The sequence below is a fragment of the Canis aureus genome, chromosome 8, assembly GCF_053574225.1.
Source record: "Canis aureus isolate CA01 chromosome 8, VMU_Caureus_v.1.0, whole genome shotgun sequence".
Classification (NCBI taxonomy): domain Eukaryota; kingdom Metazoa; phylum Chordata; class Mammalia; order Carnivora; family Canidae; genus Canis; species Canis aureus.
In genome coordinates this window covers 42,021,139-42,049,014 of record NC_135618.1, presented here as the reverse complement: position 1 = coordinate 42,049,014, position 27,876 = coordinate 42,021,139, and the positions used below count along the sequence as shown (strand labels likewise).

General features: G+C 43.0%; 1 protein-coding gene across 15 annotated transcripts in view; it reads right to left on the bottom strand.

Moving 5' to 3' along the window:
* RBFOX1 (RNA binding fox-1 homolog 1) overlaps window positions 1–27,876 on the bottom strand; it is a 2,042,337-nt gene that overhangs the window by 1,534,571 nt on the left and 479,890 nt on the right. For all 15 annotated transcript variants that reach the window (XM_077906543.1, XM_077906545.1, XM_077906551.1 and 12 more), the window contains one exon: window positions 9,220–9,252. In XM_077906543.1, the coding sequence (XP_077762669.1) occupies window positions 9,220–9,252 (33 nt within the window). The remainder of the gene's footprint in view (window positions 1–9,219; window positions 9,253–27,876) is intronic.

Here is a 27,876-nt window from a genome sequence, read left to right as displayed (position 1 = left end):
TTCAGTCCAATTTGGTGGATTGCATCTGAGAGGGAGAGTGAAATGTGAGCCTGGAGCACATCTTTTGATCTTAAACAGTCAGAAGGCTGGAATGTATAACGCTATGGAAATAAATGGTGTCAAAACTGTAGGAAATAATTCATGGTGTGGGAATGGGTTTTGTGATCACAGAGCACTCACAAAATCTTAAAACAGAGAGTCAACTAGATTGGTTGAGCTGTGGCTGGGGAAGCTTGGAGGAAGAGAAACTTCAGGAGAGGCTAGATTTTTCTCTCAAGGGTTGAAAGACCCAGCCTTTGCCCCTGGGAGATGTGAGGGGACTCCTGGTTTCCCTTCCTCATCATCTCAGCTGGCTTTGGGAGTCTAACAGTCATGGATGTGATTCCTGATCCCCCTCCTGCCGCCTATGTTACTCATTTAATTAATCACCTTGAGTCTCAGTTTGCTCATCTGTAAAATAGGAAAAATAACCCTACTTAGCTCACAGGGTTCTTATAGGGGTTAAATTAATGAGAAGATATATAAATGGTATATAAAATGACTTGTAGAATGTCTAGCATAGTCAGATGCTAACTAAAAGTTAGGGTTTTTTTTCCCCCTTTGGTTACATTTTTTATTAACCCTATTGCAAAGTACAAATGCTTTTCTTTTCTGATAGAAGCAATGAAAAGATAATCTTTTTTATAGTTGCTCACTTTTTCCAGGGAACATGGAGTAACTAAGGTGTTTTTGGAAGGCTGTGGGACTGATGCTTCCATTTGGTTTAGAGGCTACAAAATGGTTTCTAGTTGGTTTCTCTGCTATTTCCTGTTGTGGCTTAGAATGAATTCCCAATGATACTAATAAAAACAACTACTACAATGACTGGCATATATTATGAGCTATTTATGCACAAAGTAATATGCTAATTGTCTCCCATACCTTACATCATGCCTTTTCACCTTCACAAAAAGCTATAAGGTTCATTCTTTAATTAACTTCATTCTATGGAGGAGACAAATGAGACACGCAAAGGTTAAGTAATTTCACTGAGCTTCACTGCTATCAGGAACTAGAGATAAGAAATAACGGACCTGGGGTTTGAACTCCGTACCCCATCCTCACAGTAGTAATGTTCACAGTAGAAGGAAACCCAGAGTTGTAGTCGGACAGATTGATTCAAACATTAGCCTTGCTATTTAATTCTTGGATAGTTTTGGTGAGCCTACACCACCTCTCAGAGGGTTGGTTTCCTTCTCTGTAGAATGTGGATAGTGATATGCATTTTAAAGATTGTCATGAAGATAACACAGTGCTAGGCACCCAGTACGCACATGGTGAATGACAGCCACAGTGTTCAGTACAGCTAGCAGACTCTGGCTCATCTTCCTGCTCTGGTGCTTACACATATTGGTTTGCTAGATGGATTTCCCTGATCAATCAGCCTCTTACCAGTGCATTCCCTCCTGTTTATTTTCCTCTTTTTTTAAAAATTTATTTATTTATGATAGTCACAGAGAGAGAGAGAGAGAGAGAGGCAGAGACACAGGCAGAGGGAGAAGCAGGCTCCATGCACCGGGAGCCCGATGTGGGATTCGATCCCGGGTCTCCAGGATCACGCCCTGGGCCAAAGGCAGGCGCCAAACCGCTGTGTCACCCAGGGATCCCTTAAAGTTTTTTTTTTTTTAATTTATTTATTTATGATAGTCACAGAGAGAGAGAGAGAGGCAGAGACACAGGCAGAGAGAGACTCTTTTTTTTTTTTTTTAAAGATTACTTATTTATTTATTCATAGAGACACACAGAGAGAGAGGGAGAGAGGCAGAGACACAGGCAGAGGGAGAAGCAGGCACCATGCAGGGAGCCTGATGTGGGGTCTCCAGGATCACGCCCTAGGCTGCAGGCAGCGCTAAACCGCTACGCCACCGGGGCTGCCCTATTTTCCTCTTTAACCCCCAGTTCTACCCTGCTCCCCTTATGGTCAGCACATAAATTTCCCTCTGCTATTCACTGGGAAAATGAAGGCGGCCAAGCATAACCTTTTTCAATTTCTCTTCCTTCTCCTTCAAATTTATCCATACTTACTCTCCATCCTTTGTTTCTCAATGTCAGAGGAAAAATGCCCTTTCTCAGTCCATTTAATGCCATAATACTCTGGCACAGGTGCTGAGCCCTGATGATTCAATGGTGAGCCAAGCATGTTCTCTCAGTGGCTGAACCCTACCTGTGCTCTGATCCCATCATCATATACTCTGAGGCCTGTCCAGGCCTAAGACATACCTAAGCTTCTCTCATCTTCAAAGTTCCTTCAAGTCAGAGACCATTATTCACTTGGCTCAACCATTTGGCCCTTGAAGGGCTGGTCTATATCGTACTTATGGGTCTTCTCTTTCCATTTACTCCACAAACTACCAAATCTAACTTTTGCTTCCACCACCTACATTGGGAAAGATTTTGTTGAAAACATTAATGATTGTATACTTGCCACATCCAGTGGGCCATCAACCCAGCGCACACTCTCCTTGACCACAGTGAATCATTTAGTACCTTACTTCTCTTTGTTTTAATATATATTTTATTTAAATTCAATTTGCCAACATATAGTATAACACCCAGTGCTCATCTCATCATGTGCCCTTCTTAAGCCCATCACCCAGTTACCCCATTCCCACACCCTCCTCCCTTTCTGCAACCCTTTGTTTGTTTCCCAGAGTTAGGAGTCTCTCTTGGTTTGTCTTCCTCTCTAATTTTTCCCCAGTTTCCCTCTTTTCCCTTATCATCCTTTTCACTATTTCTTATATTCCACATATGAATGAAACCATATGATGATTGTCCTTCTCTGATTGAGTTATTTCACTCAGCATAATATCCTCCAGGTCAAAGTAAACAGTAGGTATTCATCCTTTCTGATGGCTAAGCAATCTTCCATTGTGTATATATACCACATCTTCTTCATCCATTCATCTGTCAAAGGACATCACCCTCACCTCTTTCTCATAATCTCTTCCTCTTTGCCTTGCATGAAGATACTTCATCTTGGTTTCTCCATGTTCACTACAATCACTTCACTCTCCTTTACTGCTCCCACACCCTCTTTTAATGCTTATTGAACACACAAACTCTTTCCCATCTGTACCTTTGCTCATGTTCTTTACTTTTTTCACTGGATGATTACCTAACTTACTTTTCAAGGCTCTAGTCTTTATAATCCTCCCTTGGGAGGGCTCTAGTCTTTGTAATCCTCCCTTGGGAAGCCTCCACGGGTACCCCATTCCTATCTAGGCTCATTTACATTCAAACTCAAACTCAAAACTTCCCAAATATGGAGTACAGCTTATGGAGAAAACTTTACTATTATAAATATCCTGGTGCTCACAAAACAATGGCTACCATAGCATTTATAATATAAGTCCCCAACCCCACACTGGAACATATGTTCTTTGTAGGTCTGATTTCACATCAACATTCTATAAGTATCCCAGAGACTAGAGCTGTGCCTAAGATATACAGCTGTCACTTAACTATCCATCAAATTAAAAACATGCCAGCCATGTCTCCAACTGAGAATTCTGGGCTCCTGGATTAAGGCCAGGTGCTTTTTAAGGTTCCGTAAACTATTCTTTTAAGTTGGTTCCAATGACAAAGAAGACTATCAAAGTGATTGGGTGAAATCAGACAAGGCCAAGAGTGTTCATTGGAAAGTGTTGCTAATCCTCAAGTAGATCTTGTCCTTGGTAGAGAAAAGGGATCATTAACTTCAATGTGAATTAAGCCATGTAACTAAACTCCAGCCTGGCTAGAGTCTAGGTCAGCCATGGTGCAAAATCTTCACAGCAAGCTTTCAAAGCTACAGGTTTTATTAGAAATAAACTTCTGGGCAGCCCAGGTGGCTCAGTGGTTTAGCACTGCCTTCAGCCCAGGGTGTGATCCTGAAGACCCGGGATCGAGTCCCGTGTCCAGCTCCCTGCATGAAGCCTGTTTCTCCCTCTGCCTGCATCTGTGCCCCTCTCTCTGTGTGTCTCTCATGAATAAATAAATAAAATATTTTAAAAAGAGAAAGAAAGAAACTTCTGATGAGTTTATTTATACACGGTTATGCTTTACACAATAGATAAAAAACAGGGGATGCGTGAAGAAACAAAATAATAATTATTGAATGTCTGTTTTATGCCAGGTATGATCTTAGGCACTGTATATAGATTATCAAGTTCTAAAACTCAGACCAACCTTTTGGGTGATTTCATTATCCCCATTTTACTGAAGAGAGACTTATTTGGCAGGTAAGTGACTTCCCCATTGGCATCTGACTTGTAAGATGTGGACTCATGATTCATATGTCATCTATTAGACTCCAAAGCTCATATTCTTTCCACTGTAACCCTCTTCATGCAACAGCTCAACTTTTCCTTATAAAATATTCTGGCTTCTCAGACGACTTGAAATGGCCAGGATTGGTCTTTTGCCCATAGCCTAAGAAACTCAGTTCCTTTTCAAAAGCACCGGTTTCTCTCCACATGGGTCAGAGTGCTTACAGGGCTGTGAAGCCCTGAGACTCAGAGTTGAGACAGGGAAAATAAATGGTTCCTTGGCCCAGAATAAAGTTTCCTTCTGGAATGAAAAAGGGATTAGTGGGAGGGAGATTCCACCTACATTTCCTGAAGGCCCCTGGGCTTTACCACCTGCACTGTTTGCCATTGCAATTATTTGGGATGGCAAAACTATAATATCAATCAATCTCAGTCCGATTCCTTTGCCATGAAATAGGAGCAGGCCAATTTATCAAAATTGAGGCCCTCCACTGGGTTTATATTGCCATTAAACTATCAACAGGAAATCATTAAGGTGAGGCAAGAAACCAACTGCTAACTGAAAAGAAATGATTTTTTTTTCAAACATCCTCGCCTGCAACCTCCTTTGTTTGGCTGTCAGCATAACCAACTGTGGGGCTGGGTCTCAGATCTTTGTGTTAATGTGCAGTTGGTGGTGAAGAGAACTCAGATGTAGGCATTTGCAATCCAATGGCTATGCCCAGGTTACTTGGTTCTCTCTCAGCAGGGCAAGCTGCGTGACGATAAATAGGGGGGAAATGTGTATGCATTTGTGCGATAAAACAAGCTTAATGATTCTGAAGGGGAAGGAATCCACGAGACATACAGTAGCAACTTAGGAACAAAATGGAACCATGCAGGGCCAATTAATGTGCAAATATGTGTGTGCTGAACTTGCATTCCATTCATCATGTGGACATGGAAATTGGGCCATTTATCTGTTATATTATGTATGTGACATCTTAGTTTGGTTCTTACAGGCTGCTCGGAGACAAAGGGCCATGTGCTTTGCGGCTAGCAGAGGGAATTTAAGATAAATTCTTCAGCTGTCATAAACATTGCTGGGCAGAATTTGGTCACAAGATAAAGCTCTTTCCTCGGCAGGGTTTTAACATTTCTCAATAGTCCATGTGCCATCTTATTAAAACTGTGTGTGGTGCGGGGAGGGGTGGCATATGCCATGAAAAATTATTGGCACAAACAGCTTGCTGTCATGTTTTCAAAGTCCAGATTTAGCAAACGTTATTCACATATTCACTGTCAATCTGGAGAGAGAAAGGGAACTGGCAAAGCCATTCATTCTCAATGATTCTGTGGGTCTGTAATTCTTCTTGTCCTCCCTGTAACCAATGACTCCTCCACAGGTGGGGTTTGTTCTTCTGAAATTACAACCGTTTGTCTGTACTTAGGAAAAAAGAAAGTCATTTGAGAAGGAAAAGGACCTCACAGAAGCACTTTCCCAGAGCCACTATTATTTACCTAACAGAACATGCCATGAATATGGATCATGCATTAAATAACGGTGATCGCTTGCTTTGATGAATTGCCATTAGAAATTCAATTAATAAAAGGTTACCTCCCTGCAGTAGTGCAAAAAATATGATCTGGCTGCAGCAATTACAATTTAGCCTTAGAAACAATGGTTAGGAGAAGGAAAAAGTTTTTTTTTGTTTTCTTTTTTTTAAAAAAAACCTGTTCCATCTGGGAAACAGGAGTCCAGAGTAAAAATGAAGGAAGGAGGGAATGGATGAGTGAGTGAATTTAGGTTATTTTTGATCTACAGTGTTGTCTGTGTGTCGATGGTTCTTATACTTTCATCCCATTCCCACACCTGATTATTATCCTTTTTCCACTATCCTATTTTATTTTATTTTTTAAAAGGATTTTATTTATTTATTCATGAGACACAGAGAGAGAGGCAGGCAGAGACATAGGCAGAGAGAGAAGCAGGCTCCATGCAGGGAGTCCGATGTGGGACTCGATCCCTGGACCATGGGATCGTGCCCTGAGTCGAAGGCAGATGCTCAACCGCTGAGCCACCCAGGTGTCCCCCCTATCCTATTTTATATATATATAATTATATATATATAATTTTTAAAAAATATTTTATTTATTTACTTATGAGAGACAGAGAGAGGGTGGAGGGCAGAGACACAGGCAGGGTTTGGAAAAGCAGGCTCCATGCAGGGAGCCTGATACAGGACTCGATCCTGGGACTTCAGGATCACGCCCTGGGCAGAAGGCAGGCGCTAAACTGCTGAGCCACCCAGGGATCCCCCTATTTTATATTTTTAACATTTATGCTTTCTTTCCTTTCCTTCCCCCTCCCACTCCTCCTACTGATATGCAAATTGTGTACTAAGAAATGCCTATATCCTAAGTAAGGCACTCCATAAATGTTACATGTGCTGGTTACCTGTATGACCATATCCAGGTCATGGTGTTGAGTATCTCTATCTCTAGTAAGTTCTCTTGTGCCCCCCTCCTAATCAGCATCTCCCAGAGGTAACCACTATTGTTTCTGTTATCACCAGAAATGAGTGTTAGTTTTAAATGCATGCTAATAAAATCAGAGTACATTCTTTTATTCTGTTTTTTTTTTTTTTTTTTTTTTTTTTTTACTCACCATTATGTTTCTGAGATTCATACAGGCTGTTTCATATATGTATACATAATTCTTTTGGATTGTTGTCTTGTATTCATTGCACAGATATACCACAGTTTATTTATCTATAATGCTATTCATGGACATTTGGTTTGGCTATGATAAAATTTCTATGAAAAGTCCTGTGTACGTTTTCTGGTGGACACAAGCACTATTTTCTCTTGGGCACACAGGCAGGAGAGGAATTACTAGATCATTATACATTTTACCAACATTTACAGTATTCCAATTCTCTAAAATTCCATTTTTAAACCTGGAAATGACAGTAATAATATCCTCCCATATGTGATTTCTGTGAAATTGAAAAGGGGCAACATATGTAAAGGTGTTTTTATTGTTGTTTGTTTTAAATTGCCAAATGTGACACAAATGTGAGACTTTCTGGGGGAAAAGATGGAAGATCACAGGAAACAGGCAGCTGTCCGTGGTGCTGACCCCAGAGGCCTGAGATACATTTGGGTATAATCTAGAAAGAAGGACTAGCCCTTATTGAGTATAAGTATTAACATTTATTAACACCCACTATGCACCAAGTTTATGTGTGTTATGGACTTTTATGTTTGTGTCCTTCCAAAATTCATAGGTTAAAATCTTAACCTCCAATGTAATGGTATTAGGTGGGGCCTTTGTAAGTGATCAGATCATGAGGATGAAGCCCTTACAAATGGGATTTATGCCCTTATAAGAAAAGACAGAAGAGCTTGCTTCCTCTCTCTGTTCTCTTGCCATACAAGGACCCAACAAGAAGATGGCTACCTTGCAAACCAGAAAGAGAGCTCTCACCAGACATTAGATCTGTCAGAGCCTTGACCTTGGAATTCCCAACCTTTCTAACTGTGAGAAATAAGTTTCTGTTGTTTAGACCACCCAGTCTATGTGATCTTGTTACAGCAGCCTGATGGCAGTTAAGAGTCAATACTTTGTACCCCACCTTGAATGTTGGCTCTATCATTCACCAGTTGAATGGCTCTAGGCAAGTTCTTAAATCTTTCTGAAGCTCAGTTTATCCTTCTGAAAACAGGATTATAATAGTGTGCACATCACAACATTTCTGTAAGGATTTTATAAGATGATACATGTAAAGCCTTACAAACAAATGGTATATTCATGCTGAATACATGAAAACTGGTATTCTAGTTACAGCAGGCTAGAAGAGTGAATACTGATACTGCCATTTTAATATGCTGAACAACCTCATGTGATGTGTATTCTCATTCTGAAAATGAGGAAATTAAGTTTGGGAAGATAAATGACTAGCTCAAGTCATTGGCCACAAGACCATGGAAAGCAGATGACACTAGTGGCTCCTTACATCCACCCCATCCTTCTGCTTTCCACTTCTTTCCCCCCTCGTTGAACTGCTCCCCAAATACCTGCCTCACTAGGCATTCAAAGTAACATTTTCACCACTAATGAATTATAGTTCTTGGAAAACGTTTGCATTACAAGCTATCGTATCAAAGGAGACAGACATTCAACTAGTGTTTCCACTCTTTGACAATGGTCTCCCCTTTCATTTTGTGGAGCCCTGCAAGAATCTGCCTCCACACTCATGTGATAGATCCAAAGGAAGTGTAATTATCTTCATCCTCACTGGGCACATGAGGAGAGAGAATCTAAGCAGTTACAGTGATGCACAAGGTCATGCAGACCCCAGGCTCCTGAGGCCAGGGTTGATGCTCCTTGTTCTATCCACACAGTAACTTGGGATTGGGAGTGCAACTGCCCCATGGCACTGGATATATTTTGGAGATATTCATTAAAGAGCATCACATACAATTCCCAGCGACGGTCACCTTGCTAATGACCTCTGACCAATGTCTTTTTTATCCTTTACCAGCCTCAGCCACAGTTCTCTTCATGCCCCCAGAGGACAAGGAAGGTGAGGAAGAGGAGGGAGGAAATGGAAGAACAGCATAAAGACAGATGGAGGTCTCACTGCCAAAGGGTTTATCTTAGTGGAACTGGAATCATAATGTATACAGACAGACCCTGAAGTCACCAAGACAGAAGCAAGCAAACAGGATATCTGGCTTTGAAACCACCAACCATCTTTACCAGGCTACTCAGTGCACACCTGGAGAGCCCCAAACAGCACCATGGAAACCAGCCTACTGACTACACCCTATCCAAATCACCAGGAGACTACACAGAGCATAACACAGCTAGGATACCCATTTCACTGCATTACAGAAGGAAACCACGTCAAAATGTCCTCCAAAAAGACAGTAAAACCATATTTCCTACCTCAGCTTTGCTGGCAGCCAGGCTTGTCAAAACCTGAAAGTTAAAGAAAAAAAGACATTAGTATTGATTCAACAAGAAGGTAATTGGATTAATTGTCTTTTTAAAGGAACTGGCATCAATAATTTGTTATGACCCAAGGGGACAATGAGTGCAATACACACACAGAGACACACACAGGGACACACACGCACAGAGGTACTTTTTCTTCTACCAAGCACAGCAACAAGATTTGTTTTTTCCAGTCCTGTGTATAAGGTGAGGAAGATAATTAATATTTTCAACACATTATAACCATCTTGCCAGGAAAAAAAAAGGAGGAGGGCTGTGTGCAATGCCCGTGCACTGATAATGATTAAATGAACACTGAAAAAGCAAAGGCATTGAAGACACTTTTGAGGGTTTTTTTTTTTTCTTAAAGTTTCGAGTCAGTATAAGGGAAAGGTAAAACTACAAACTATAGCAACTGCAGCTTTCTGTTTTTAAAATGCCTCAAAATATTGTTAAATGAAACATTGTGCCAGGCACTGTGCCAACTTTACACTTACTGTCTCATTTAATCCCCAAAACAACTCTGATTATTCCCACTTCATAAAGAACATGGGGTTTCCAAGCCCAGAACATCACTAAGTAGGGAAATCAATTAAAACCCAAGATAACATCATATACACTTTCAGGCTCCTACCCACAGCCCATTTTCTATCTCTGGGCTCACAGCTAGTTTGCAGCAACATGACTAAACGCACGAAGAAGGTCAGAATCATCAGTAAATACAGGACCCATTATGGTGCCTCCCTCAGGAAAATGGCAAATAGATTGAAATAAGCCAGCATGCCAAGTTATACTTGTTCCTTCTGTGACAAAAACCAAGATTAAAAGACAAGCTGTGGGGATCTGGCACTGTTGTTCCTACATGAAAACCATAGCTGGTAGTGCCTGGACCTACAACGCTACTCCTGCCTTCACAATAAAGCATGCCATCAGAGGACTGAAGGAGTTGAAAGTCCAGGAGAAGCTCCACCATTTAAAACATTGCTAGCTGGGCAGCCCAGGTAGCTCAGCAGTTTAGCACCGCCTTCAACCCAGGGCCTGATCCTGGAGACTTGGGATCAAGTCCCGCATTGGGCTCCCCACATGGACCCTGCTTCTCCCTCTGCCTGTGTCTCTGCCTCCTCCCACCACCCCCACCACCCCCCGTGTGCCTCTTATGAATAAATAAATAAAATCTAAAAAAAACCATTGCTAGTCTATCATAAATGGGTTAATTTATGTAACAACAACAAGGATTTGATTTAGACACCATCCACCATTGTTCCTATGTGTTTAAATATGCATAAGGGCAGGTAAGAATTTCTTTCTGATATGATAACTTTCTGTCTTGCAACTCTATCTTATATCCAAGGTTGATTTGGCCAACCTCAGTCATATTTTCCTACCAGACTGCTGTGGTCTGAATTGTATCACCTTAAAATTCATAAAGTTGTAATCCCCATGTGATGGTATTTGGGGATGGGGCCTTTTCGAGGTAATTCGGTTTAGATGATGTAATGAGTGTTGGCTCCTCACAATGGGGTTAGTGTCTTTATCAGAAGAAACATCAGAGACATCTTTTTCTAGCTTCCCTTTGCTTCCTCTTTCTCTCTCTGTCTCTCTGTCTCTCTCTCTCTCTCACCTGTATGCATCAAGGAAAGGCTACATGAGGACAGAACACAAATGAAGCCATCTGTAACCCAAGGAGACAGGCTTCAACAGACACTAACTCTGCTGGCACCTTGACCTTAGACTTCCAGTCTCCAGAACTATGAGAAATAAATTTCTGTTGTTTAATATACCCAGGCTATGATATTTTGTTATGGCAGCCCATACTTGAAAATGATACAGATCAAGACTAGCTCACGGTTGTGACTCCAACAAAGTGCTTAGGAATCTATGTCTTCCTGAATTAGCTGACCAGTCCCTGTAGTTCATACTGACCCAGCTCTCAGAAGCACCTCTCCCACACTTAGCTCATCGCATCAGACCAGTCTTCACGTAAGGGTTAGCCCCGGAAGTAACTCAGACAGAGCCTGCTGCCTACTGGGCAGCTTCACGCATCATTAGCCTCCTAAACAGGAGGCCAGCCTTCAAACTGACCTCAACCAAGAGAGTCCATTAGCTGTGGTCTGAGGCTTGCCAAACCTTGAATCCAGGGGCTAGCCCTGGAGAGACACTTCAAGGTGTGATGAATATCAGAGCCCGGAGCCTCCTTGCTCTTGCTCTCTGCTCGGGAGCCCTATCAGAGCTGAGCCTGGGAGAAGAGCTGATTCCCAAGCAATCCACGACAGATGCCCTGGCTACACAATCCCACGTGTGTGTGTGTGTGTGTGTGTGTACTTGTACACACACACATCTCCCTGCTGAAAACCAATGGGAATGTAAAAGGGTAGCATGATATGCAGTAGGTCTTAAGCTGTATCCCTCTCCCTGCTTCACAGAGCACATGGGCAACACAGTTCTCAGCTAACTTGGATTTTCTCCATTCATAATTTTAGTGTGTGTCTCCTAACTCTGTGTATGTCTCCTAACTTCTAAATTTTGAGTCTCATAAATAAATAAATAAATAAATAAATAAATAAATAAATAAATAAATAAATTTTGTGTCTCCTGTGTGCAAACCCAATTCTTACATCTACCTTAGATAAATATATAGCTATTCATTGCAGCATTGTTCATGATAACAATACATTTCTAAAAAATTTAAACACCCACAAATAAAAGAATGGCTAAAATACTGAGTTTGAACACACAAATGACCACAGGGGCCAGGGAAGTAATGAAAATGCATAATGTGGGCTGCCTGTAAGATAATAGGGAATGGAGAGGCCTGTGTGGAAATTAGAGATTGCCTACTCTACCTAAAGCTATTTGCATTTAATTTGAAACAGTTAGATATGGCTCTGGACAAACAAAATACATATGTAGTCTGGATGTGCCTGTTGGACTCCAAATTTATGGTCCTCTAAGCCAAATCAATTATGTTACATCCATATTATAAAATATTATGCACAGTTAGAATATTATGTTTTTCATAGTGTTCTGACATGAAAAACTATATAGCACATACGATAAATGAAAAAAGAAAAAAAAAACAACCTAAAGGCGTGTATGCATTATACATTCCTCCCTTCCCTGTATCCATGTAGATGTATGTCTGAAAACTGTCCAGGAGGATATTCATCAAGTTAACAAAAGGTCTAACTCTAAGGAGGAAACTGGAACTTGAGGGAGAATTGATGGGTGAAAAAAGTTGTGGGGACTTTCTCTTTTTCTGAATTGTTTGAAATTTTTTTCATTGAAAATATATCCATGTATTATTTGTCAAACTAAACATAAATTTAAAATAGGATAAAAGTTATGCTTTATAGTGCTTCAACATTAATAAAAGACTTAGGAGAAATGCTGGTTTTTTTGTTTTTGTATTTTGTTTTCCTCACTGAAGAGTGAACTAAACATAACTCTCTCACCCATTCATATGATAGAGTAAAAGCTGGGTCATATAGTCATGATAGAGAGTGGTGGGGCCTGTGGCCAACTGGAGATAAAACATGCTTAGGATTTATAATTCCACATATTAGATAAACATAGGAAAAGCAAATGGTGAAAGTTACTGGAACCCTCTATATACTTCATCGGGGGTTGATTGTATAGTCTTAAGTTAGATTCACTTCTAACACACATAGGTCAGGGCTTATTCAGGAATGTGACACTACAGACCTCGGGGCCCATCTGTGACTTGCTGTGGTATGTCGGGCACCTAGAACAGAATTCAGAGGCCAGCTGCATGAGTGAGGGTTCTATATGGGCTGCAGGTGCCAGGCTAAGGCATTTGGCTTTTATCTTGTCAGCAGCAGCCATCAGAGGGTTTCCAGCAGGGGCTGATATGATTAGAGCCATGTTTGAGGTGAGCCATTCTGTGCACCAGCATAGGGCACAGAAGGGATGCCGAAACTCCCAGCAGGACACTCCTAAAAGCTTTGTTCCAGCCATTTTCCATCCCTTTAATCATTTCCTTCCTCTTCTTCCCTTTCTTTATATGTGTTTGAAATTGCAAAGGCCGACATTAAGGGTTTCTTCCTCCCTTGTGCTAGGAACTTGACATACATGATTACCTTGACATCCCAACCTCAACTCTAGGAGCTGGCTGTCCTGCCACAATGACAGATAGGGAGGTGGAGGCTGGAATGCTAAGTTCCTTTCCACACCATAGTGTCAGAATCAGGGTTTGAACACAGATCAGACTTTAAAACTGCCTTCAAAACCTGTGTGGGGATTATGCCCACACAATGGAGATATGGATTCCCTCCTGGGACCCCCCACAGGTTAATAAATACCAGGACATAGTTAATTGACATAGGGAAGATCACTGCTCCATCACACTCATTGAATCTCCTAAGCACTTGAGTCTGAGATGCCAAAAAACCATCTGGGGCTCTGTTGCTCCCAACTATTCAATCTTTTGTGCTGAACGTTTTGGGGTACTGCTCTATTACGTTTATAAGGGAAGTGGTAGACAGGCCTCTTTTGGTAGTATGGGATAGAAACAACTCAAAACAGTCTAAGGACACAAAAGAACTTATTAGCTCATTTTACTGACAGAGCTCACTCTAAGTGGATCTAGATAAGTATTAAAGACGCTAAATTACTTCTCTGGTAGAGCAGTCAACTGAATCTAGGTCTCTGTGATTCTAGATACCTTCATGGGGCACAAGTAGATTTTGGGGAGCCTGTGGGTGCAGGCTTTCTATATTTGTCAGGAACACTGAAGTTGCAGCAACAGATAAAACTAAATGTCTAACAGCTTGACACAACGGGTATTTGTTTCTTGCTCGTATAACAGTCCTAAGTGGAAGAACACATTAGAGGCCAGCTCTCCTCCACACAATCATTCAGGGATCCAGGCTGAAAGAGGCTCTGCCATCTTTATTGTGGCTTCCAAGGTCACCATGGTCATCTCCATACCAGCCAGCCAGCAGGAGGAGAACACAATGAGGAACACAATGGTTGTCTTTACGAACCAGACCCAGAAAAATGTCATGCATTTCAGCTCACATTCTACTGGCCAGAGCTCAGTCATGTGGTCACATATAATGGCAAGGGAGCTTGTTCATGTGGTCAAGCTATATATCAAAGAGGAGAAGATGGTTTTAGAGAGTAGAGCTAGCAGGCCTGGCCACACCCCTTCCCTGCAGCACTGCCTTGTCCAAGACCCTCTGCATGATTCCCTGATAGAAAATCCACGTCCATCCAACCTCTTCCAAATTCTAGTGATTAATTCCGTCAGTCTCTTGGTGCCGAGGTCCCCTCACTTTGCGACTAATCTCTTGGGTACACAAGCCAGGTGGCTCAAACCCAGCTCTTCTGTGGTATCCTCTTGACACTGAGGAAACTCACTGGTCAGTTTGCAAGAGCAAAGCTGAGACTAAAGCTGTTCCCTTATTTTATACCCACTCTGTTTTCTCTTCTGCTTGAATAAGCAGAAAGGAACCATCAGCAAAGAAGCTGCATGAGCAGACTGAGTCCTCTTACTATTGGCTCCCCAAGTATCTATAAGAGATCCCCTTAGAGTTCAGCTTTTTTTCAGGTTGACACTGATCATTTTCCTCTCTCCCTGAATCCTCGGATCTTTTTCTCTTATCTATAGCAGAGCTGGCTTGTCCCTCTGACACAGATAACCTCTGAGGAGGTTATCTAAGCCCTCCTGTGCTTGGGTCTCTTTCAAGTGTAAGGGATGCTCAGCCCTCCTTTGTATTCAGTTATCATCTTAATGATCTATTCTGGGATAACAGGAAACATTTTAATCACCTTAAACGAAGGGTCAGCAACAGGTTGCAAATTCTTCACCCGCTTGAGTCAACTCTTTATTTGAACTGACTGAGTCTCGGGATTGCTTTCACTGCTGTTCATAGAATACCTTAAAGTACTATCATCAAAGAATCATAAAGCAGAAACATGCTTGGGTTGTGGAATAAGACAAACAGGGCTCCTGCCACTCCGCAGCTGAGTGTCTTTGAGGTCACTTCCCTCATCTGAAAGAATTTACTTCTTTGTTAACTGGGAACATGGAAACTCTGCCCCCCATGATGTTGTTTCCATGTTATCTCTCTCTCTTTTTTATAAGATTTTATTTTTGAGAGACACACAGAGAGAGACAGAGACATAGGCAGAGGGAGAAGCAGGCTCCCTGTGAGGAGCCTGATGTGGGACTCCATCTGGCTCACAACCTGAGCCAAAGGTAGATACACAACCACTGAGCCACTCAGGCATCCTCCATGTTATCTCTCTCTCTTTTTAAAAATATTTTATTTATTTAAATTTTATTTAAAATCGAGCCCGATGTGGGACTCGATTCCAGGACTCTAGGATCACGTCCTGGGCTGAAGGTAGGCGCTAAACCGCTGAGCCACCCAGGCATCCCCATGTTATTTCTTAAAAATAACACTGGTATTTCTCCCTGCAATGTCCTACTTGCAACAGCTGAATGACCTGGATGCTAGGGACTCTAAGCATGGTTGTGGAGTCAAGTTCTGAGTTCAAAACCTGCTTTTATCACTTTTTAGATATGTCATCTTAGGCACATGTAGTGATTGAAATTGGCCACATGTTCTTTGGTACTTCTTCCACTGAGAGGTGGGGTCTATGTTCCCAACCCATGAATCTGGGTGGGCTCTAAAACCACCTTGACCAACAGATTACAGCATAAGGGATGTTGTTTCAGTTCTAGGCCAGCCTGAAAAGACTGGCAGTTGCTACCACTGTCTGTGGGGAGCTCTGAGAGCCCTCAGCCACCACATCAGAAGTTCAACTACCCTGAGACCACTGGGGAGAGGCCACATGGAGACATTTGGATGGAGAGTCCCTGACGAGCTCATACTTCCAGCCTCCCTGGCCAATGTACCATCCACGTGAGAAAAGCCATCTTGGACCCTCCAGGCTGTCCGTCTGGCAGCTGAATGCCACCAAGAAACCTCATCGGTCCATGTCTGTCTGGCATACCCTGCCCGGATTCCTGACTCACAAAAATTTTGATCTATAATAAATAGCTGCTGTCTTGAGCCACTAGGTTTGGGGATACATTGCTACACAGCACTAGTTAATCACAACAAAAGGTACTCTTCCTTTCCAGACCTGTAATTGTATACTTACAAAATGGAAAATATGTTTTTATAAGATCGTTTTAATAGTTAAGCAAAAAATACATATTCAGAGAGCTTGACATGGTCCCTGGCACACAGTAAATGGTGAATATATCTTTCCTTTCACAGAACCACGTGCACTTTGCTGTTCTTTGTGCATTTCTGCATGAGATACTCCAGATTTACTGTCAAGTGATGATGTTCAGGGAGCTCAATTTGATCCCCAGCTTGTAAAGTATCTATGGGTTGCTCTGGAATCAGAAATCCCTGGGCTTTGTAAATCCTTGCTCTATCACTTACAAGCTGTGTGCATGGCCAGGGAAAGCTACTTCACTTTTGTGTGCCTCAGTTTCCTCATTCAGAAAACGGACACAAAAATCTGTCTTTCTGGCATGGATTCATGGGAATGTCTGGTATGGAGCTGGAGATCAGATGGCTATCGTTTATGTGAGTTTGGTGTAGTAACTATAACAGAACCAGTCCTAACACCTGGTATTTTAAGCTCCACTGCACTTAATGGAATAGCCAGCAACCAGACCACTCAAAGGGGTATTTTTTAAAGCAGGTAGCTTCCCTTCTCTATGCCATCCCTCTCCTCCATTCTAGCCCAGGACTTGGTTTCAGCCACTGAGCCACCAGAACTCAGCCCAGATTTTTAAATGTGAGTGTAAAAAAGGAAAGAACCCATTCACAGATGATATTCAACACCCCCCCAACCAAATTCCGTAGGCTCCAGACATGTCCAATGAATAAACGCCTCTTAAAATTCTTTTAGAAAATGCACAAGGTTTCTCTTAATAACTCTCACTGTCAGAAATGAAATATTTACATGCACTTGCTTCAAAATTCTGGCAGCTTGTAACCTAAGAATAGTTATACTTATGGTGTTGAACAACTGCCTTAGGTCTATCTTGTGGATGATTCTGAGGAGCAAGAGGATGCAGGGCAGGGAGAGGAAAGGAAAAGCCGCCTGTGGTGGGGAGGCTGAGCAAGAGGGGGCTTGACAAGTCCCTGTCCTTGGTTTGCCCTTGAAGCTGGTGTATTAGGAAGGTTAAAATAGTTACAGCACTGGAATGATGGGTGTCTGAGCTATGACGAGTCCATCAGTCACCCTGACATGTGCTGTAAAACACCAAGAGATTACAAACATTATCTGAAGCTTAATTATGAGGCAGACAGGAGGCTGGGCTGGTGTGAGGAGGGGGATGCAAGGGCTGCCTAAGCCCACTCCCACTAGACCCTATAATCTTTGGGAAAAGTTACTCTTATTTGTGTGTCTTGCCAGAGATTCCCTGTTCCTTTTTGAGGTCAGGCTGCAAAGTTTAAAAAAAAATAAAAAATAAAAAAAGCTAAGATGGGTCTGTTTTCAAATTTAGCTGAGAAATCTGGAAATGTAGACAAAGATCTTTTAAAAACCTTCTTTTTGGGCCGCCCTGGTGGCTCAGTGGTTTAGTGCCGCTTGCAGCCCAGGGTGTGATCCTTAGAGAGCCGGGATCGAGTCCCACGTCGGGCTCCCTGCATGGAGCCTGCTTCTCCCTCTGCCTGTGTCTCTGCTTCTCTCTCTGTGTGTCTCTCATGAATAAAACAAACAAACAAAAACAACAACAACAAAAAACTTCTTTTTCATTGACCCAGTCGCACAGCTGCTGAGAATCTCTCCTAAGAACATATTGGAAATACAGCAAATGTTTGTGACACAAAAGGATGCTTTGTGACATTTTTGTAATGGAAATTACCTAGTTGACCAGCAACAGGGGACTGACTCACTCACTGAGTCATTGCCTTTTCATGAACTACTATATTTCTAATAAACTGATGGTTAAGCAAAGTTTGGAATACTATGGGAAGATGCTTACATACTAAGAAAAAAAAAAAAGAACATAAACAACATACACTACATGATTTCAATTATGTTAAAACATGACTAGGAGAAAGGTGGGAAGGAAATACCAAAAATAATTAGTGGTGTTTTTCTTCAGGAGCTAAAATTGGATATTTCATTTTCTTCTTTCTCTTTCCTGTTTTCCAAGTTTTCTCCAGTTTAAAAAAAAAAGGAAAGCTATTATTTACACACCACCTAATTCCTACCAATCCTTTCCAATATTCTACCCATTTTCCTAATAATATCTTTCCCATGGATTGGTGATTTGGAGCAAAGCTGGACTGAGTATCTCCAAATGGCATAAAGCAAAGAGACAAGGAACCTAACATTAGTTTTGCACACTTCACATGTCAGACATTGTGCTCTGAGTTTTCTTTACACTCTGTCATTCAATCCTCAATTCTACCAGGTAGGGGTTATTATTACCTTTTTATCAATGCTGTGGGAACTAAGAGCCCAGATAAGTCAGGAAACTTTTCCAGACAACATAGCAATTAAGAGTCAGGGTAGGAATGTGAGCTCAGGTTGGCCTGACTCCAAATCCGTTCCCTTCCCTCCTTAACCATCAGCCACAGATGGATAGAAGCACAGGTGGTGCCCTAGCTGTAATAGCCCTTCCTTCCAAAACCCTTATGGTAAGATTCAAATTGCTATGGAAACATCTCTGGACTCCTCACCAGCCACCCTCCTCTACTCCCCCCACCCCCACCTCCCAATATCTCCCCCTTCTTCCTGGTCATGGTGCCTGGAATCCCATAATTGGAGATGTTTTCCCTCAGGTTAAAAAGCCCTAACTCTTGCTTCTACATGTCCTTGGTGAAAATGCATTTAAGGTAGGGAGAGGTAATAGGACATACTGCCTGGATAAGAATAGAGAAATAGGTGGAGGCTGGGGAAAACAAACAGACCTTGAATATTTTGATGTTGTGGAGGGGAATGCAGGCCACAGGTTACACCTCAAGGCACATTCTGGGTATATAAACACTCATCATTTTGGGTTGCCCAGCATCTCATCTTTTTTCTTAAAAATATCTCAATTTCTGGGGCACGTGGGTGGCTCATTTGGTTAAACATCTGCCTTCCGCTTGAGTCATGATCCCAGGGCCATGGGATCTAGCCCCAAGTTGGGTTCCCTGCTCAGCAAGGAGCCTGATTCTCCCTCTTCCTGTCCCCCTGAAAGCACTCTCTTTCTTAAATAAACAAAGTCTTTAAAAAAAAATCTCAATTTCCATTCCAAGAAATCACCTCTACTCCATTTTTGTGTGGACTCAGTGAGGAGGTGAACTGAAGTGGCCCTTTTCCCACTTCTGACTTTGGAAGGGCAGATCCCATGATTCTTAACACTGACTGCACTTTGGAGTCACAGAGAGCTGGACAAAAGGCTGCTGTCCAGGATCTGGCCCCAGGCATCCTGATTTCATTGATGTGGGGAGGGGATTGGGCATTGGTATTCATTAAAGCTCTCCAGATGGCTCTGATGAGCAGATAGGGTTGAGGACCACAAAGCTGGATGCATCTCTTCAATCCCCCCAGGACAATGGAGATGTACACATGTCCAAGTATAGCCCCTCTCTCCTGAGATCTTCTGAATCAATGACAGGAGGGAAAAACAAATGACTGGAGTATATTTATCCCATGAATGGTGGGATATTCTGCTATGAGAATATTCCTACTTCCCAGAATTCCAGAGCTAGTTTGGGTCTTGCCTCTTTCCAACGTTTTTTCCTCTTTTCCTACAGATTCTGAGAGTCCCATTTCAACAGATTCCCTTTTGTTGGACCCAAGAACAGTATAATGTGGTTATAAACACTACAAAGCAACAGAAAAGGGCCACATAGAGGCAGGTAAGAGAGTGATCAGGACCACTAGACCTTCCTGCTAATAAATGATAGAAACAACTAAGCATCCAACAAAGATTCATGTGGAGTTGGCCAGCCACCAGGAAACGGTTGCCCAGTCAGGGACTACATTTCCCAGGCTCCCTTGCATCTAAATGGTGCCATGTGACTAGTTTTCACCAGTGGAATGTGACCAGTAGAGATGCAAGTCACTTCCAGACCAAGGAGCTTCCCAGGCAGGTGTATCTCTCTCCAGGCATTTCTGCATACATTTCTCAATATTTCCCCAAGCATTTCTAAGTATTTCTGGGGTACTGTGAAGACTAAGAGGAGGGGAACATTGTAAGATGGAAGTAGTCTGGATCCCTGGATCCCTGAATTACCTTGTGGAGGGCTGTTAGAACACCAAGGACAGCTGTATAATACTGCTAAGGAAGCAAAACAAAAACAAAAAAACAAACAAACAAAAAAAACAAGAACAAAACCAAAACAAAACAAAACAAAAACTGTACTGTGTTAAAGGACTTAAATTTGAGGGCTGTTTTTTTAACAGGTGCTGGTGTTATCCTAATACATACTGTTACTACTGATGATGATACTAAGGACAGTATTGATACCTATAGCTAATATTTGGGTGTTTATAATAGGCCAGGCTCTATTTTAAGGACCTTACCTGTAGTAGCTCAGTGAGTCTCAACCAGGGGTAATTTCCCCCCAGGGGACATGTGGCAATGTCTGGAGGTATTTTGTTTGTCACAGTAAAGGGAAGGGTTACTGTCATTGAGTAGGTTGAGGCCAGGAATGCTGTTAAACACCCTACAATGCACAGGACAGATCTCCACAACCAAGAACTATATGGCCCCCAAAGTTCTAGTGCTATAGACAAAAAAACCTGATAGAATCTCATTAGATGCTCCTACTCAGCCTCAAATTCCATTTGATTACTATCCTCATTTTAAAGACACAGAAACAAAGGCTGACAGAGCTTGTACTAGGTAACACAGCTGATCAGCTTCAAAGCCAGAATTTGAAACCCACCATCCTTATCCAGAATGCCATCCTGTTCTCTATTGCCCAACCCCTATGACCTCACATCTCTGTTCATTCTCTATTTAGCTGGACCAAGCCCACACTGCTGGGCTTCTTTTTCTGAGGGCTCCTTTGAACAGCACCCCCCAGACCCCCAAAATGGGCTCCTTGTTGCTGCAGATGAGGCACATTATTGTCAGTGGAAATCACCAAGGCAGTCTGTGTGTTGTGAGGTGTAAGGGCACAGTAAATGATTATCTTAAGTAGTCAGGCCAGAGTTCTGACTCAGGCTGCCAAACTCAGGGAAGCAAGGGTCAGGGCAGGCCACACCCCAGGATAGAGCTCCAGCACATTTACCAGGTTTTACTCCCACCCCCAATGTTTTGGGAAATTTAACCATGCAATCTCTGGACTTTTCAGAATTCCTCCTGCCATTCCCAGGTAATTCCCATGCCTGGCTGAAAGAGTATAGAGTTGCCCAACTCCAAAACAAAAAAACACAAGCTGGGACTGAAATGGTGAACCTAAGTCTCCATCTCTCACTTCAGAGTGCCCACTCCCTCCCTATACTGCCTGCATTCAGCTTACACCTCACTGGCTCTCCTTTCTCTCAACATAAGAGGTCTCATTTGCTGGGGCAGCTCTAATCTGTAAATGTGTAATTATTTCACAGTGTGCCAAGTACTATAACCAAGATGCCCATAGTGAAATGTCTCATGGATCCAGAGAGAATATGGGTAGAACACGAAAAAAACGGGTGTTAAAAAGAGGTGGCACAGAGCTAGGTCTTAAAGGAAGGGTAGAAGTGGGGGCACCTGGGTGACTCAGGTCATGATCACAGAGTCCTGAGACCGAGCCCCTTGTAGGGTCCCTACTCAGCAGGGAGTCTGCTTCTCCCTCTTCCTTTGCTCACCACCCCATGTGTGTTCTATCTCTGTCTCTTAAATAGATAAAAATCTAAAAATAAATAGAAAAAAAAAAAAGGATGAGTTGAAGTGCACTTGAAAAGAAAAGCTAGTACCCCACCCAGATGCCTTTTATGGTCTAGTTCACCAATCTCCCAGCTGCTGTGAATGTTGGCTGCCAAGGGCTTACAGCTGCCACCTTATCTGGAGACTCACACTTTGCCCAAGATGCCAGAGAGGGTGTGCCCTGACCTCTGTCTCCCCAGGGGCAGCCTGTAGCCAATAAGTGACTGGTACAGTATTGTGAAAGTGTGTCTCATTTGCTCCAATATGTGAAAACCCTGTGGTGCTACTCACACTCCAGAACTCCCTGTGGGCTCAGGCTGAGGCTCAGTTTCAGCTAAAAAGCACTCCTAAGAGCACTCCAACACTCATTTGCACAAGATTCACATCTCAGCCCTGCCTCTTGAGAATTAAACCTAAAGCAAGGAGGGCAGGGATCCTAAGTAGCAGGGATGGCATGGGCAAATGTTTGGACACATGGACTGATGTGCTTCTGGAAGGTCAGGAAGCTGCCTATGCAAAATTGTTAATTATGAAAAAAAATGTTTACTAAGGTTATCCTGTGGATTAAAGAAAAAACTCTTCTCTATATTTTTTTTTAAGATTTTATTTATTTATTCATGAGAGACACACACACACACAGAGAGAGAGAGAGAGAGAGAGAGAGAGAGGCAGAGACACAGGCAGAGGGAGAAGCAGGCTCCATGCAGGGAGCCTGACATGGGACTCAATCTCAGGTCTCCAGGATCAGGCCCTGGGCTGAAGGTGGCGCTAAACCTCTGAGCCACCTGGGCTGCCCCTCTTCTCTATATTCTTAAACATCATCTCAATCCTCAGCACAGCTCTCTGGTATGGATTCTTACTGCCCCAATTTTTTAAAATGCTTGGTCAAAGAGGTGACATAATTAGCCCCAAATGGGATATATGGCTAATAAGTGGCGGAAAGGCAATTTGAATTGAGGTGGGTCTGATTCTAGGGCCCCTGCTCTCCAAACATAATGTTCAAAACATTCAGAACCTATTTACACCTGGGCTGTTACAGCCTGCCTCACTCACTCACACCCATCTGCCCTGCAACGAACAATTCCTTTAGAGCACTGTACACAGAACCCCAAGCTTATGGTTTCTCTGTCACCTTTGAGTGCACATGTTCAATGACTCTTTCTAAAAGGTGACAGTACTTAGGGAGCCAAAATGAAAAGGACAGCATGAAGGAATGCTCAGAACCTCTGATTGCACAGAGATGACATAATTTATATTTTACCACTACCGTCTCTGCTCTTCCCACCGCAATCTCAAAATTGAGGAAGAACTTGGTAATTGCTTCAGCTGGGCTAGGCCTGCTGTTGATGGCCTGCTTTTCTTATTATCTTGTCCTGCATGGTGATCCCAGAGTATTTCATCTTCTTTGGCACGATGGCAGGTTTAGGACATCCCTGGTAGAGTGGACAATGCTTCAGATAACATACTGAGGAAAATTAAGGAGGAGGAGGGTCTTGGTGAAAGGTCTGTAGACTAAAGGCAAGATGAGGGTGACTCTCTCATGCTGGGCAGCCACCTCCACTGTTGGCTTTGAAGGTTAAGGCATCATACCCACTGTATGCCTGAGAAAAGCAGCTCATTTCCAGCTGGGCAATGATCTATAGTACTGATCTGAATGGACACCAATATTCCTCTTTCCTGGTGTGGAACATAATTCAGAATCATATGATAACTATCAGGGGAGTTATTGTCATAATAGCATCCAGCAGGAGTCCCAGATTACTGGGATGATTTTTAAGGTTAAGTCCACAAACAAAGTGTGTAAAAGAGGGGAATGGAGGAGGCCTGGGAATGAGGAAAGAGAGTTGGGGTGCCCTCTGCACAGAGAAGCCAGGATTAACAGATACAGGAGGACACTAGGTAGTCATGGCTTGGTTTGGCTCAGGGGATGTATGAGCCTCCAACAGTGCATCACAAGACACCCAGTATCATTCTCCAACCAGGCTGCACACCTGTAGTCCTGGCTGCTGAACAGTCATCTTTTGTCACTTTCTCTCCCAGGCTGTTTCTGTGTTTGGTGACTCAAATCTGAACTCACACTCTTGGGAGGTGGTGGGTGAAGAAAATTAAAGAGATCAGACACTGGAGTCACCTGCTTGAGTTCAATATCAGCCCTACCCCCTTACTAGCTGTGTAAACTGGGGTAGGTCACTTAACCTCTCTGTGCCTCAGTTTCCTCACCTGTAAAGTGGCACCATACTCTTTAAGGAATAAAGGGAGGAACACACATAAAGCATTTATTTATTTATTTATTTATTTATTTATTTATTTATTTATTTTTAATTTTTATTTATTTATGATAGTCACAGAGAGAGAGAGAGAAAGGCAGAGACACAGGCAGAGGGAGAAGCAGGCTCCATGCACCGGGAGCCTGACGTGGGATTCGATCCCGGGTCTCCAGGATCGCGCCCTGGGCCAAAGGCAGGCGCCAAACCACTGCGCCACCCAGGGATCCCACATAAAGCATTTAGAATGATTCTTGGTACAGAGTAAAGATGGAGTGTTGCCTGCTGTCATTAGGCATTATTACTGCTTCTGCAGCTACTTTGTTAAAAAGCCTAGCACAGTGCTTAGTACTAACAGGATATTAGTAATTGGTATTTTTGTTCTTCTTCCTTTCTCTAATTCCAAGAATGAAGTTACTGGTTCAAAGGATGTGAGTGTATGTGTCTATGTTCTTAACATGCACCACAATATTGGCCCCATTTTGTCAGGTAATTCCCACCCCTAACTCTTTGCTTCCACTCCTCCCCACACCCCATCACCTCCAAGAGATATCTCAAATTCATCCACCTTTCTCCATCCCTCACATTTAGTCCAAACACCATCCTTCCTTGTCCGGATAAGAGGGATAAGACCACTTAACCAGTTAATTGAAAGTCCCCATTCCCTCTTAGCCACTGGGATTGTGGAGCCATTGAGAGCCCAGATCCCCAGGATGGGTTCAGAGTAAATAGGATTACCTGTGGTGGCAGGAACTGGTGGAGACAGAAGGTGTTTCAAAACTTAATCAAAAATTAATTAGAAAAAGAAACAAGCCAAAGGACAAACATCTGTGAGCAGACGATGTGCAAAGGCAAACAAATCCGATATATAACATTCCGTTTGAGTTAGGAGCAGGATCCTGCTGGGCTGCACTGGGAGTAGCTGGAAAGCTTTGAGGGTAACAAAAAGGCTCCATGTTTACTTCTTGAGAACAAATGACAGTGCAACTCTAAGCTCTAAAGACTCGGGAGGAGAGGGTCTCTGCACAAGATCACACAAGAGCTGCTGGGAAGCTGCGCATCAGGGAAGTGCTAATAAATAATCATCAGAATACGCACTAATTAGTCCTCCAAGTGAGGAGGGGGTCCCAAGCAGGAGCAAAGCCTCCTCCGGCAGTCAGAAATGGGGACCTCGCCCACACCCTACATCCATTTTCCAGACAGGATAAGCATTGATGGCTGTTCCAGGGCCCAGAACAGCTGAGCCTGGAAAACCATGTTAGATGGAAATCAGATGCTGTGGCCACTGAGATGAGCCCTGGAGTGCAGATTTGGGATGCCTTTCTGGGAGAAACTGAGCATCTGGAAATGAGTTTCTAATAGAAGTTTGTAGCAAATCCATTAATATCTCACATGTATCCCCCTGGCTGTTCCTGCACCAAGGTCTTCTTCACACAGTACCTGTCAGTCTTTCTCAGGGGCTTTCCCTCACCCCAGGGCTGTGTCTCTCCATGCACAAAGCGAGCTGGAAGGGTGTCAATAAGACTGTGCCCCTAGGAGGGACAACTCTGAAACAACCCTACAGCACCACCCAGAGGTTCAGTGGAGATTGAGTCCCAGTTGCCCACAGGGTGACCAGCTCCTTGAAGTACCAGCACTGGCCTCCTCACCTCCCTCTCACTTCTTTCCCCAAATGCTTCCTGGCGCCACCTCCCAGATAAGCCTATCTTGAGCTGGGCTTCTAGGGAATTCAACCAAAGACAAGGATGTTGCAGGAGAGGGGGCGGACAGGCTTGGGGGGTCAATGACTTGGTTAAGTAAGAGATGTTGTGCACAGACCTGTCTATATAAGTCAACAAGAGCCCCACGGGTATTCTGGTGGCCTCAAGCCTCCTGTTTGGATAAACCCCCTAGCAGCCCTTATTATTGCCATTTCCTAGACCCATGTAACCCCTGAAATAAGGGCACTCCATTGTTCCTCAGGTCAAGGACTCCTCCTTGCAGGAAGCTAAAATTGTTAAGATAAATGTTATCTTATCTCTGATCCTCTAGAGACCCCAGTGGACCCTGCCCTATTCTTGATGGGAGAACAAGGACTCGGGGTTCTTACCTGGGTTTCCTGCTCCTCTTGCCTTGCACACTGTGGTCTCATACCTGGTGCTCCTGCCCTGCCACTCCAACTTATTCTCAGGAATAAGGCTGTTTTTTACATTCTCAACCAGCATCACCTGCTCCAGGAAGACTTCACTGCCTTCACTACCAACAGGAAGCAGTGCTTTCCTGTTATTATAGAGATTCTTGCACAGGGCATAAACATTGATTTACCCATAGTTCCAAAGTAGACTAGTCTTTTTACCTAAAAATATAAAGTTTATGGGATTTTGGTGGTTCCTGACCCTAGAACCACGTGTTTATGTATGTGTATATATGTGTGTATTTCTGGGTAGAAGATCAATCACTTTTATCTGATTCTGAAAAGGTTTTCCCAGAAAATGTCACAGCCATTGCACTAGACTGTGAGCTCCTCATAGACTCGATAATGCCTTATTTAATCTTGTATCCCCAGAGCACAGTCCAATGCCTGGACAATCCAAAGGCACTGTGTTATCAACACTAAGGGCTAATGTAGTTTGAGTGTTATTCTGAACCAAGCACTGTATTGGTCTTCATTTGATTGACTCATGACAACCCTAAGAGGTGGCTATGACCTCTGTCGATGGGACAAGGAGACTAAGCTGTGATGCAGGAGCTGGCCTCAGACCCCACAGCTGGAAGGCTTGGTGTTGAACTTAAAGTAGGGCTGGCCATGTTCTGAACAATTGTCTGAATGTATCAAGAGTTGCTGAGCAAACATCATTCATCTCACAACTGTGTTGTCCCCCCAGCTCTTATGCAGCCCTGTCACATACCTCAGGTAAAGTCTCAGGTCTCAGTAAGGCCCTGAAATGTCCACCAATGTCTGTCTTATTTTATTGGACCTCCTATAAAATCTGGACATCCTATGACATCTCTGAATGCATCATAATCCTGCACGGCTATCAGCATCTATTTTTAGATCTTTACAATTTTTTTTTAATCTTTTTTCTTTTCTTTTTTTTTTTTTTTTTTTTTTTTTTTTAACTTTTATTTATTTATGATAGGCACACAGTGAGAGAGAGAGAGGCAGAGACACAGGCAGAGGGAGAAGCAGGCTCCACGCACCGGGAGCCTGACGTGGGATTCGATCCCGGGTCTCCAGGACCGCGCCCTGGGCCAAAGGCAGGCGCCAAACCGCTGCGCCACCCAGGGATCCCTTTTCTTTTCTTTTTACAAATAATGTGAGACCCCAAAGATTATGTGGCTTGCCCAAGGCCCAAGGTTCTGCAGTTAACTGCCCGGCTGTAAGTGGAAGCCAGGTCCTGCCTATTCCCAATTAAATGTCTTCCCTCCTACTTTTCCCAGTGCCAGCATCTTTGCCAAGATGATGCTAATGTGTTTCCCACCTGAAAGTCATGTGTTTCTCAGTGCAACGAGGTTCCCTGAGCT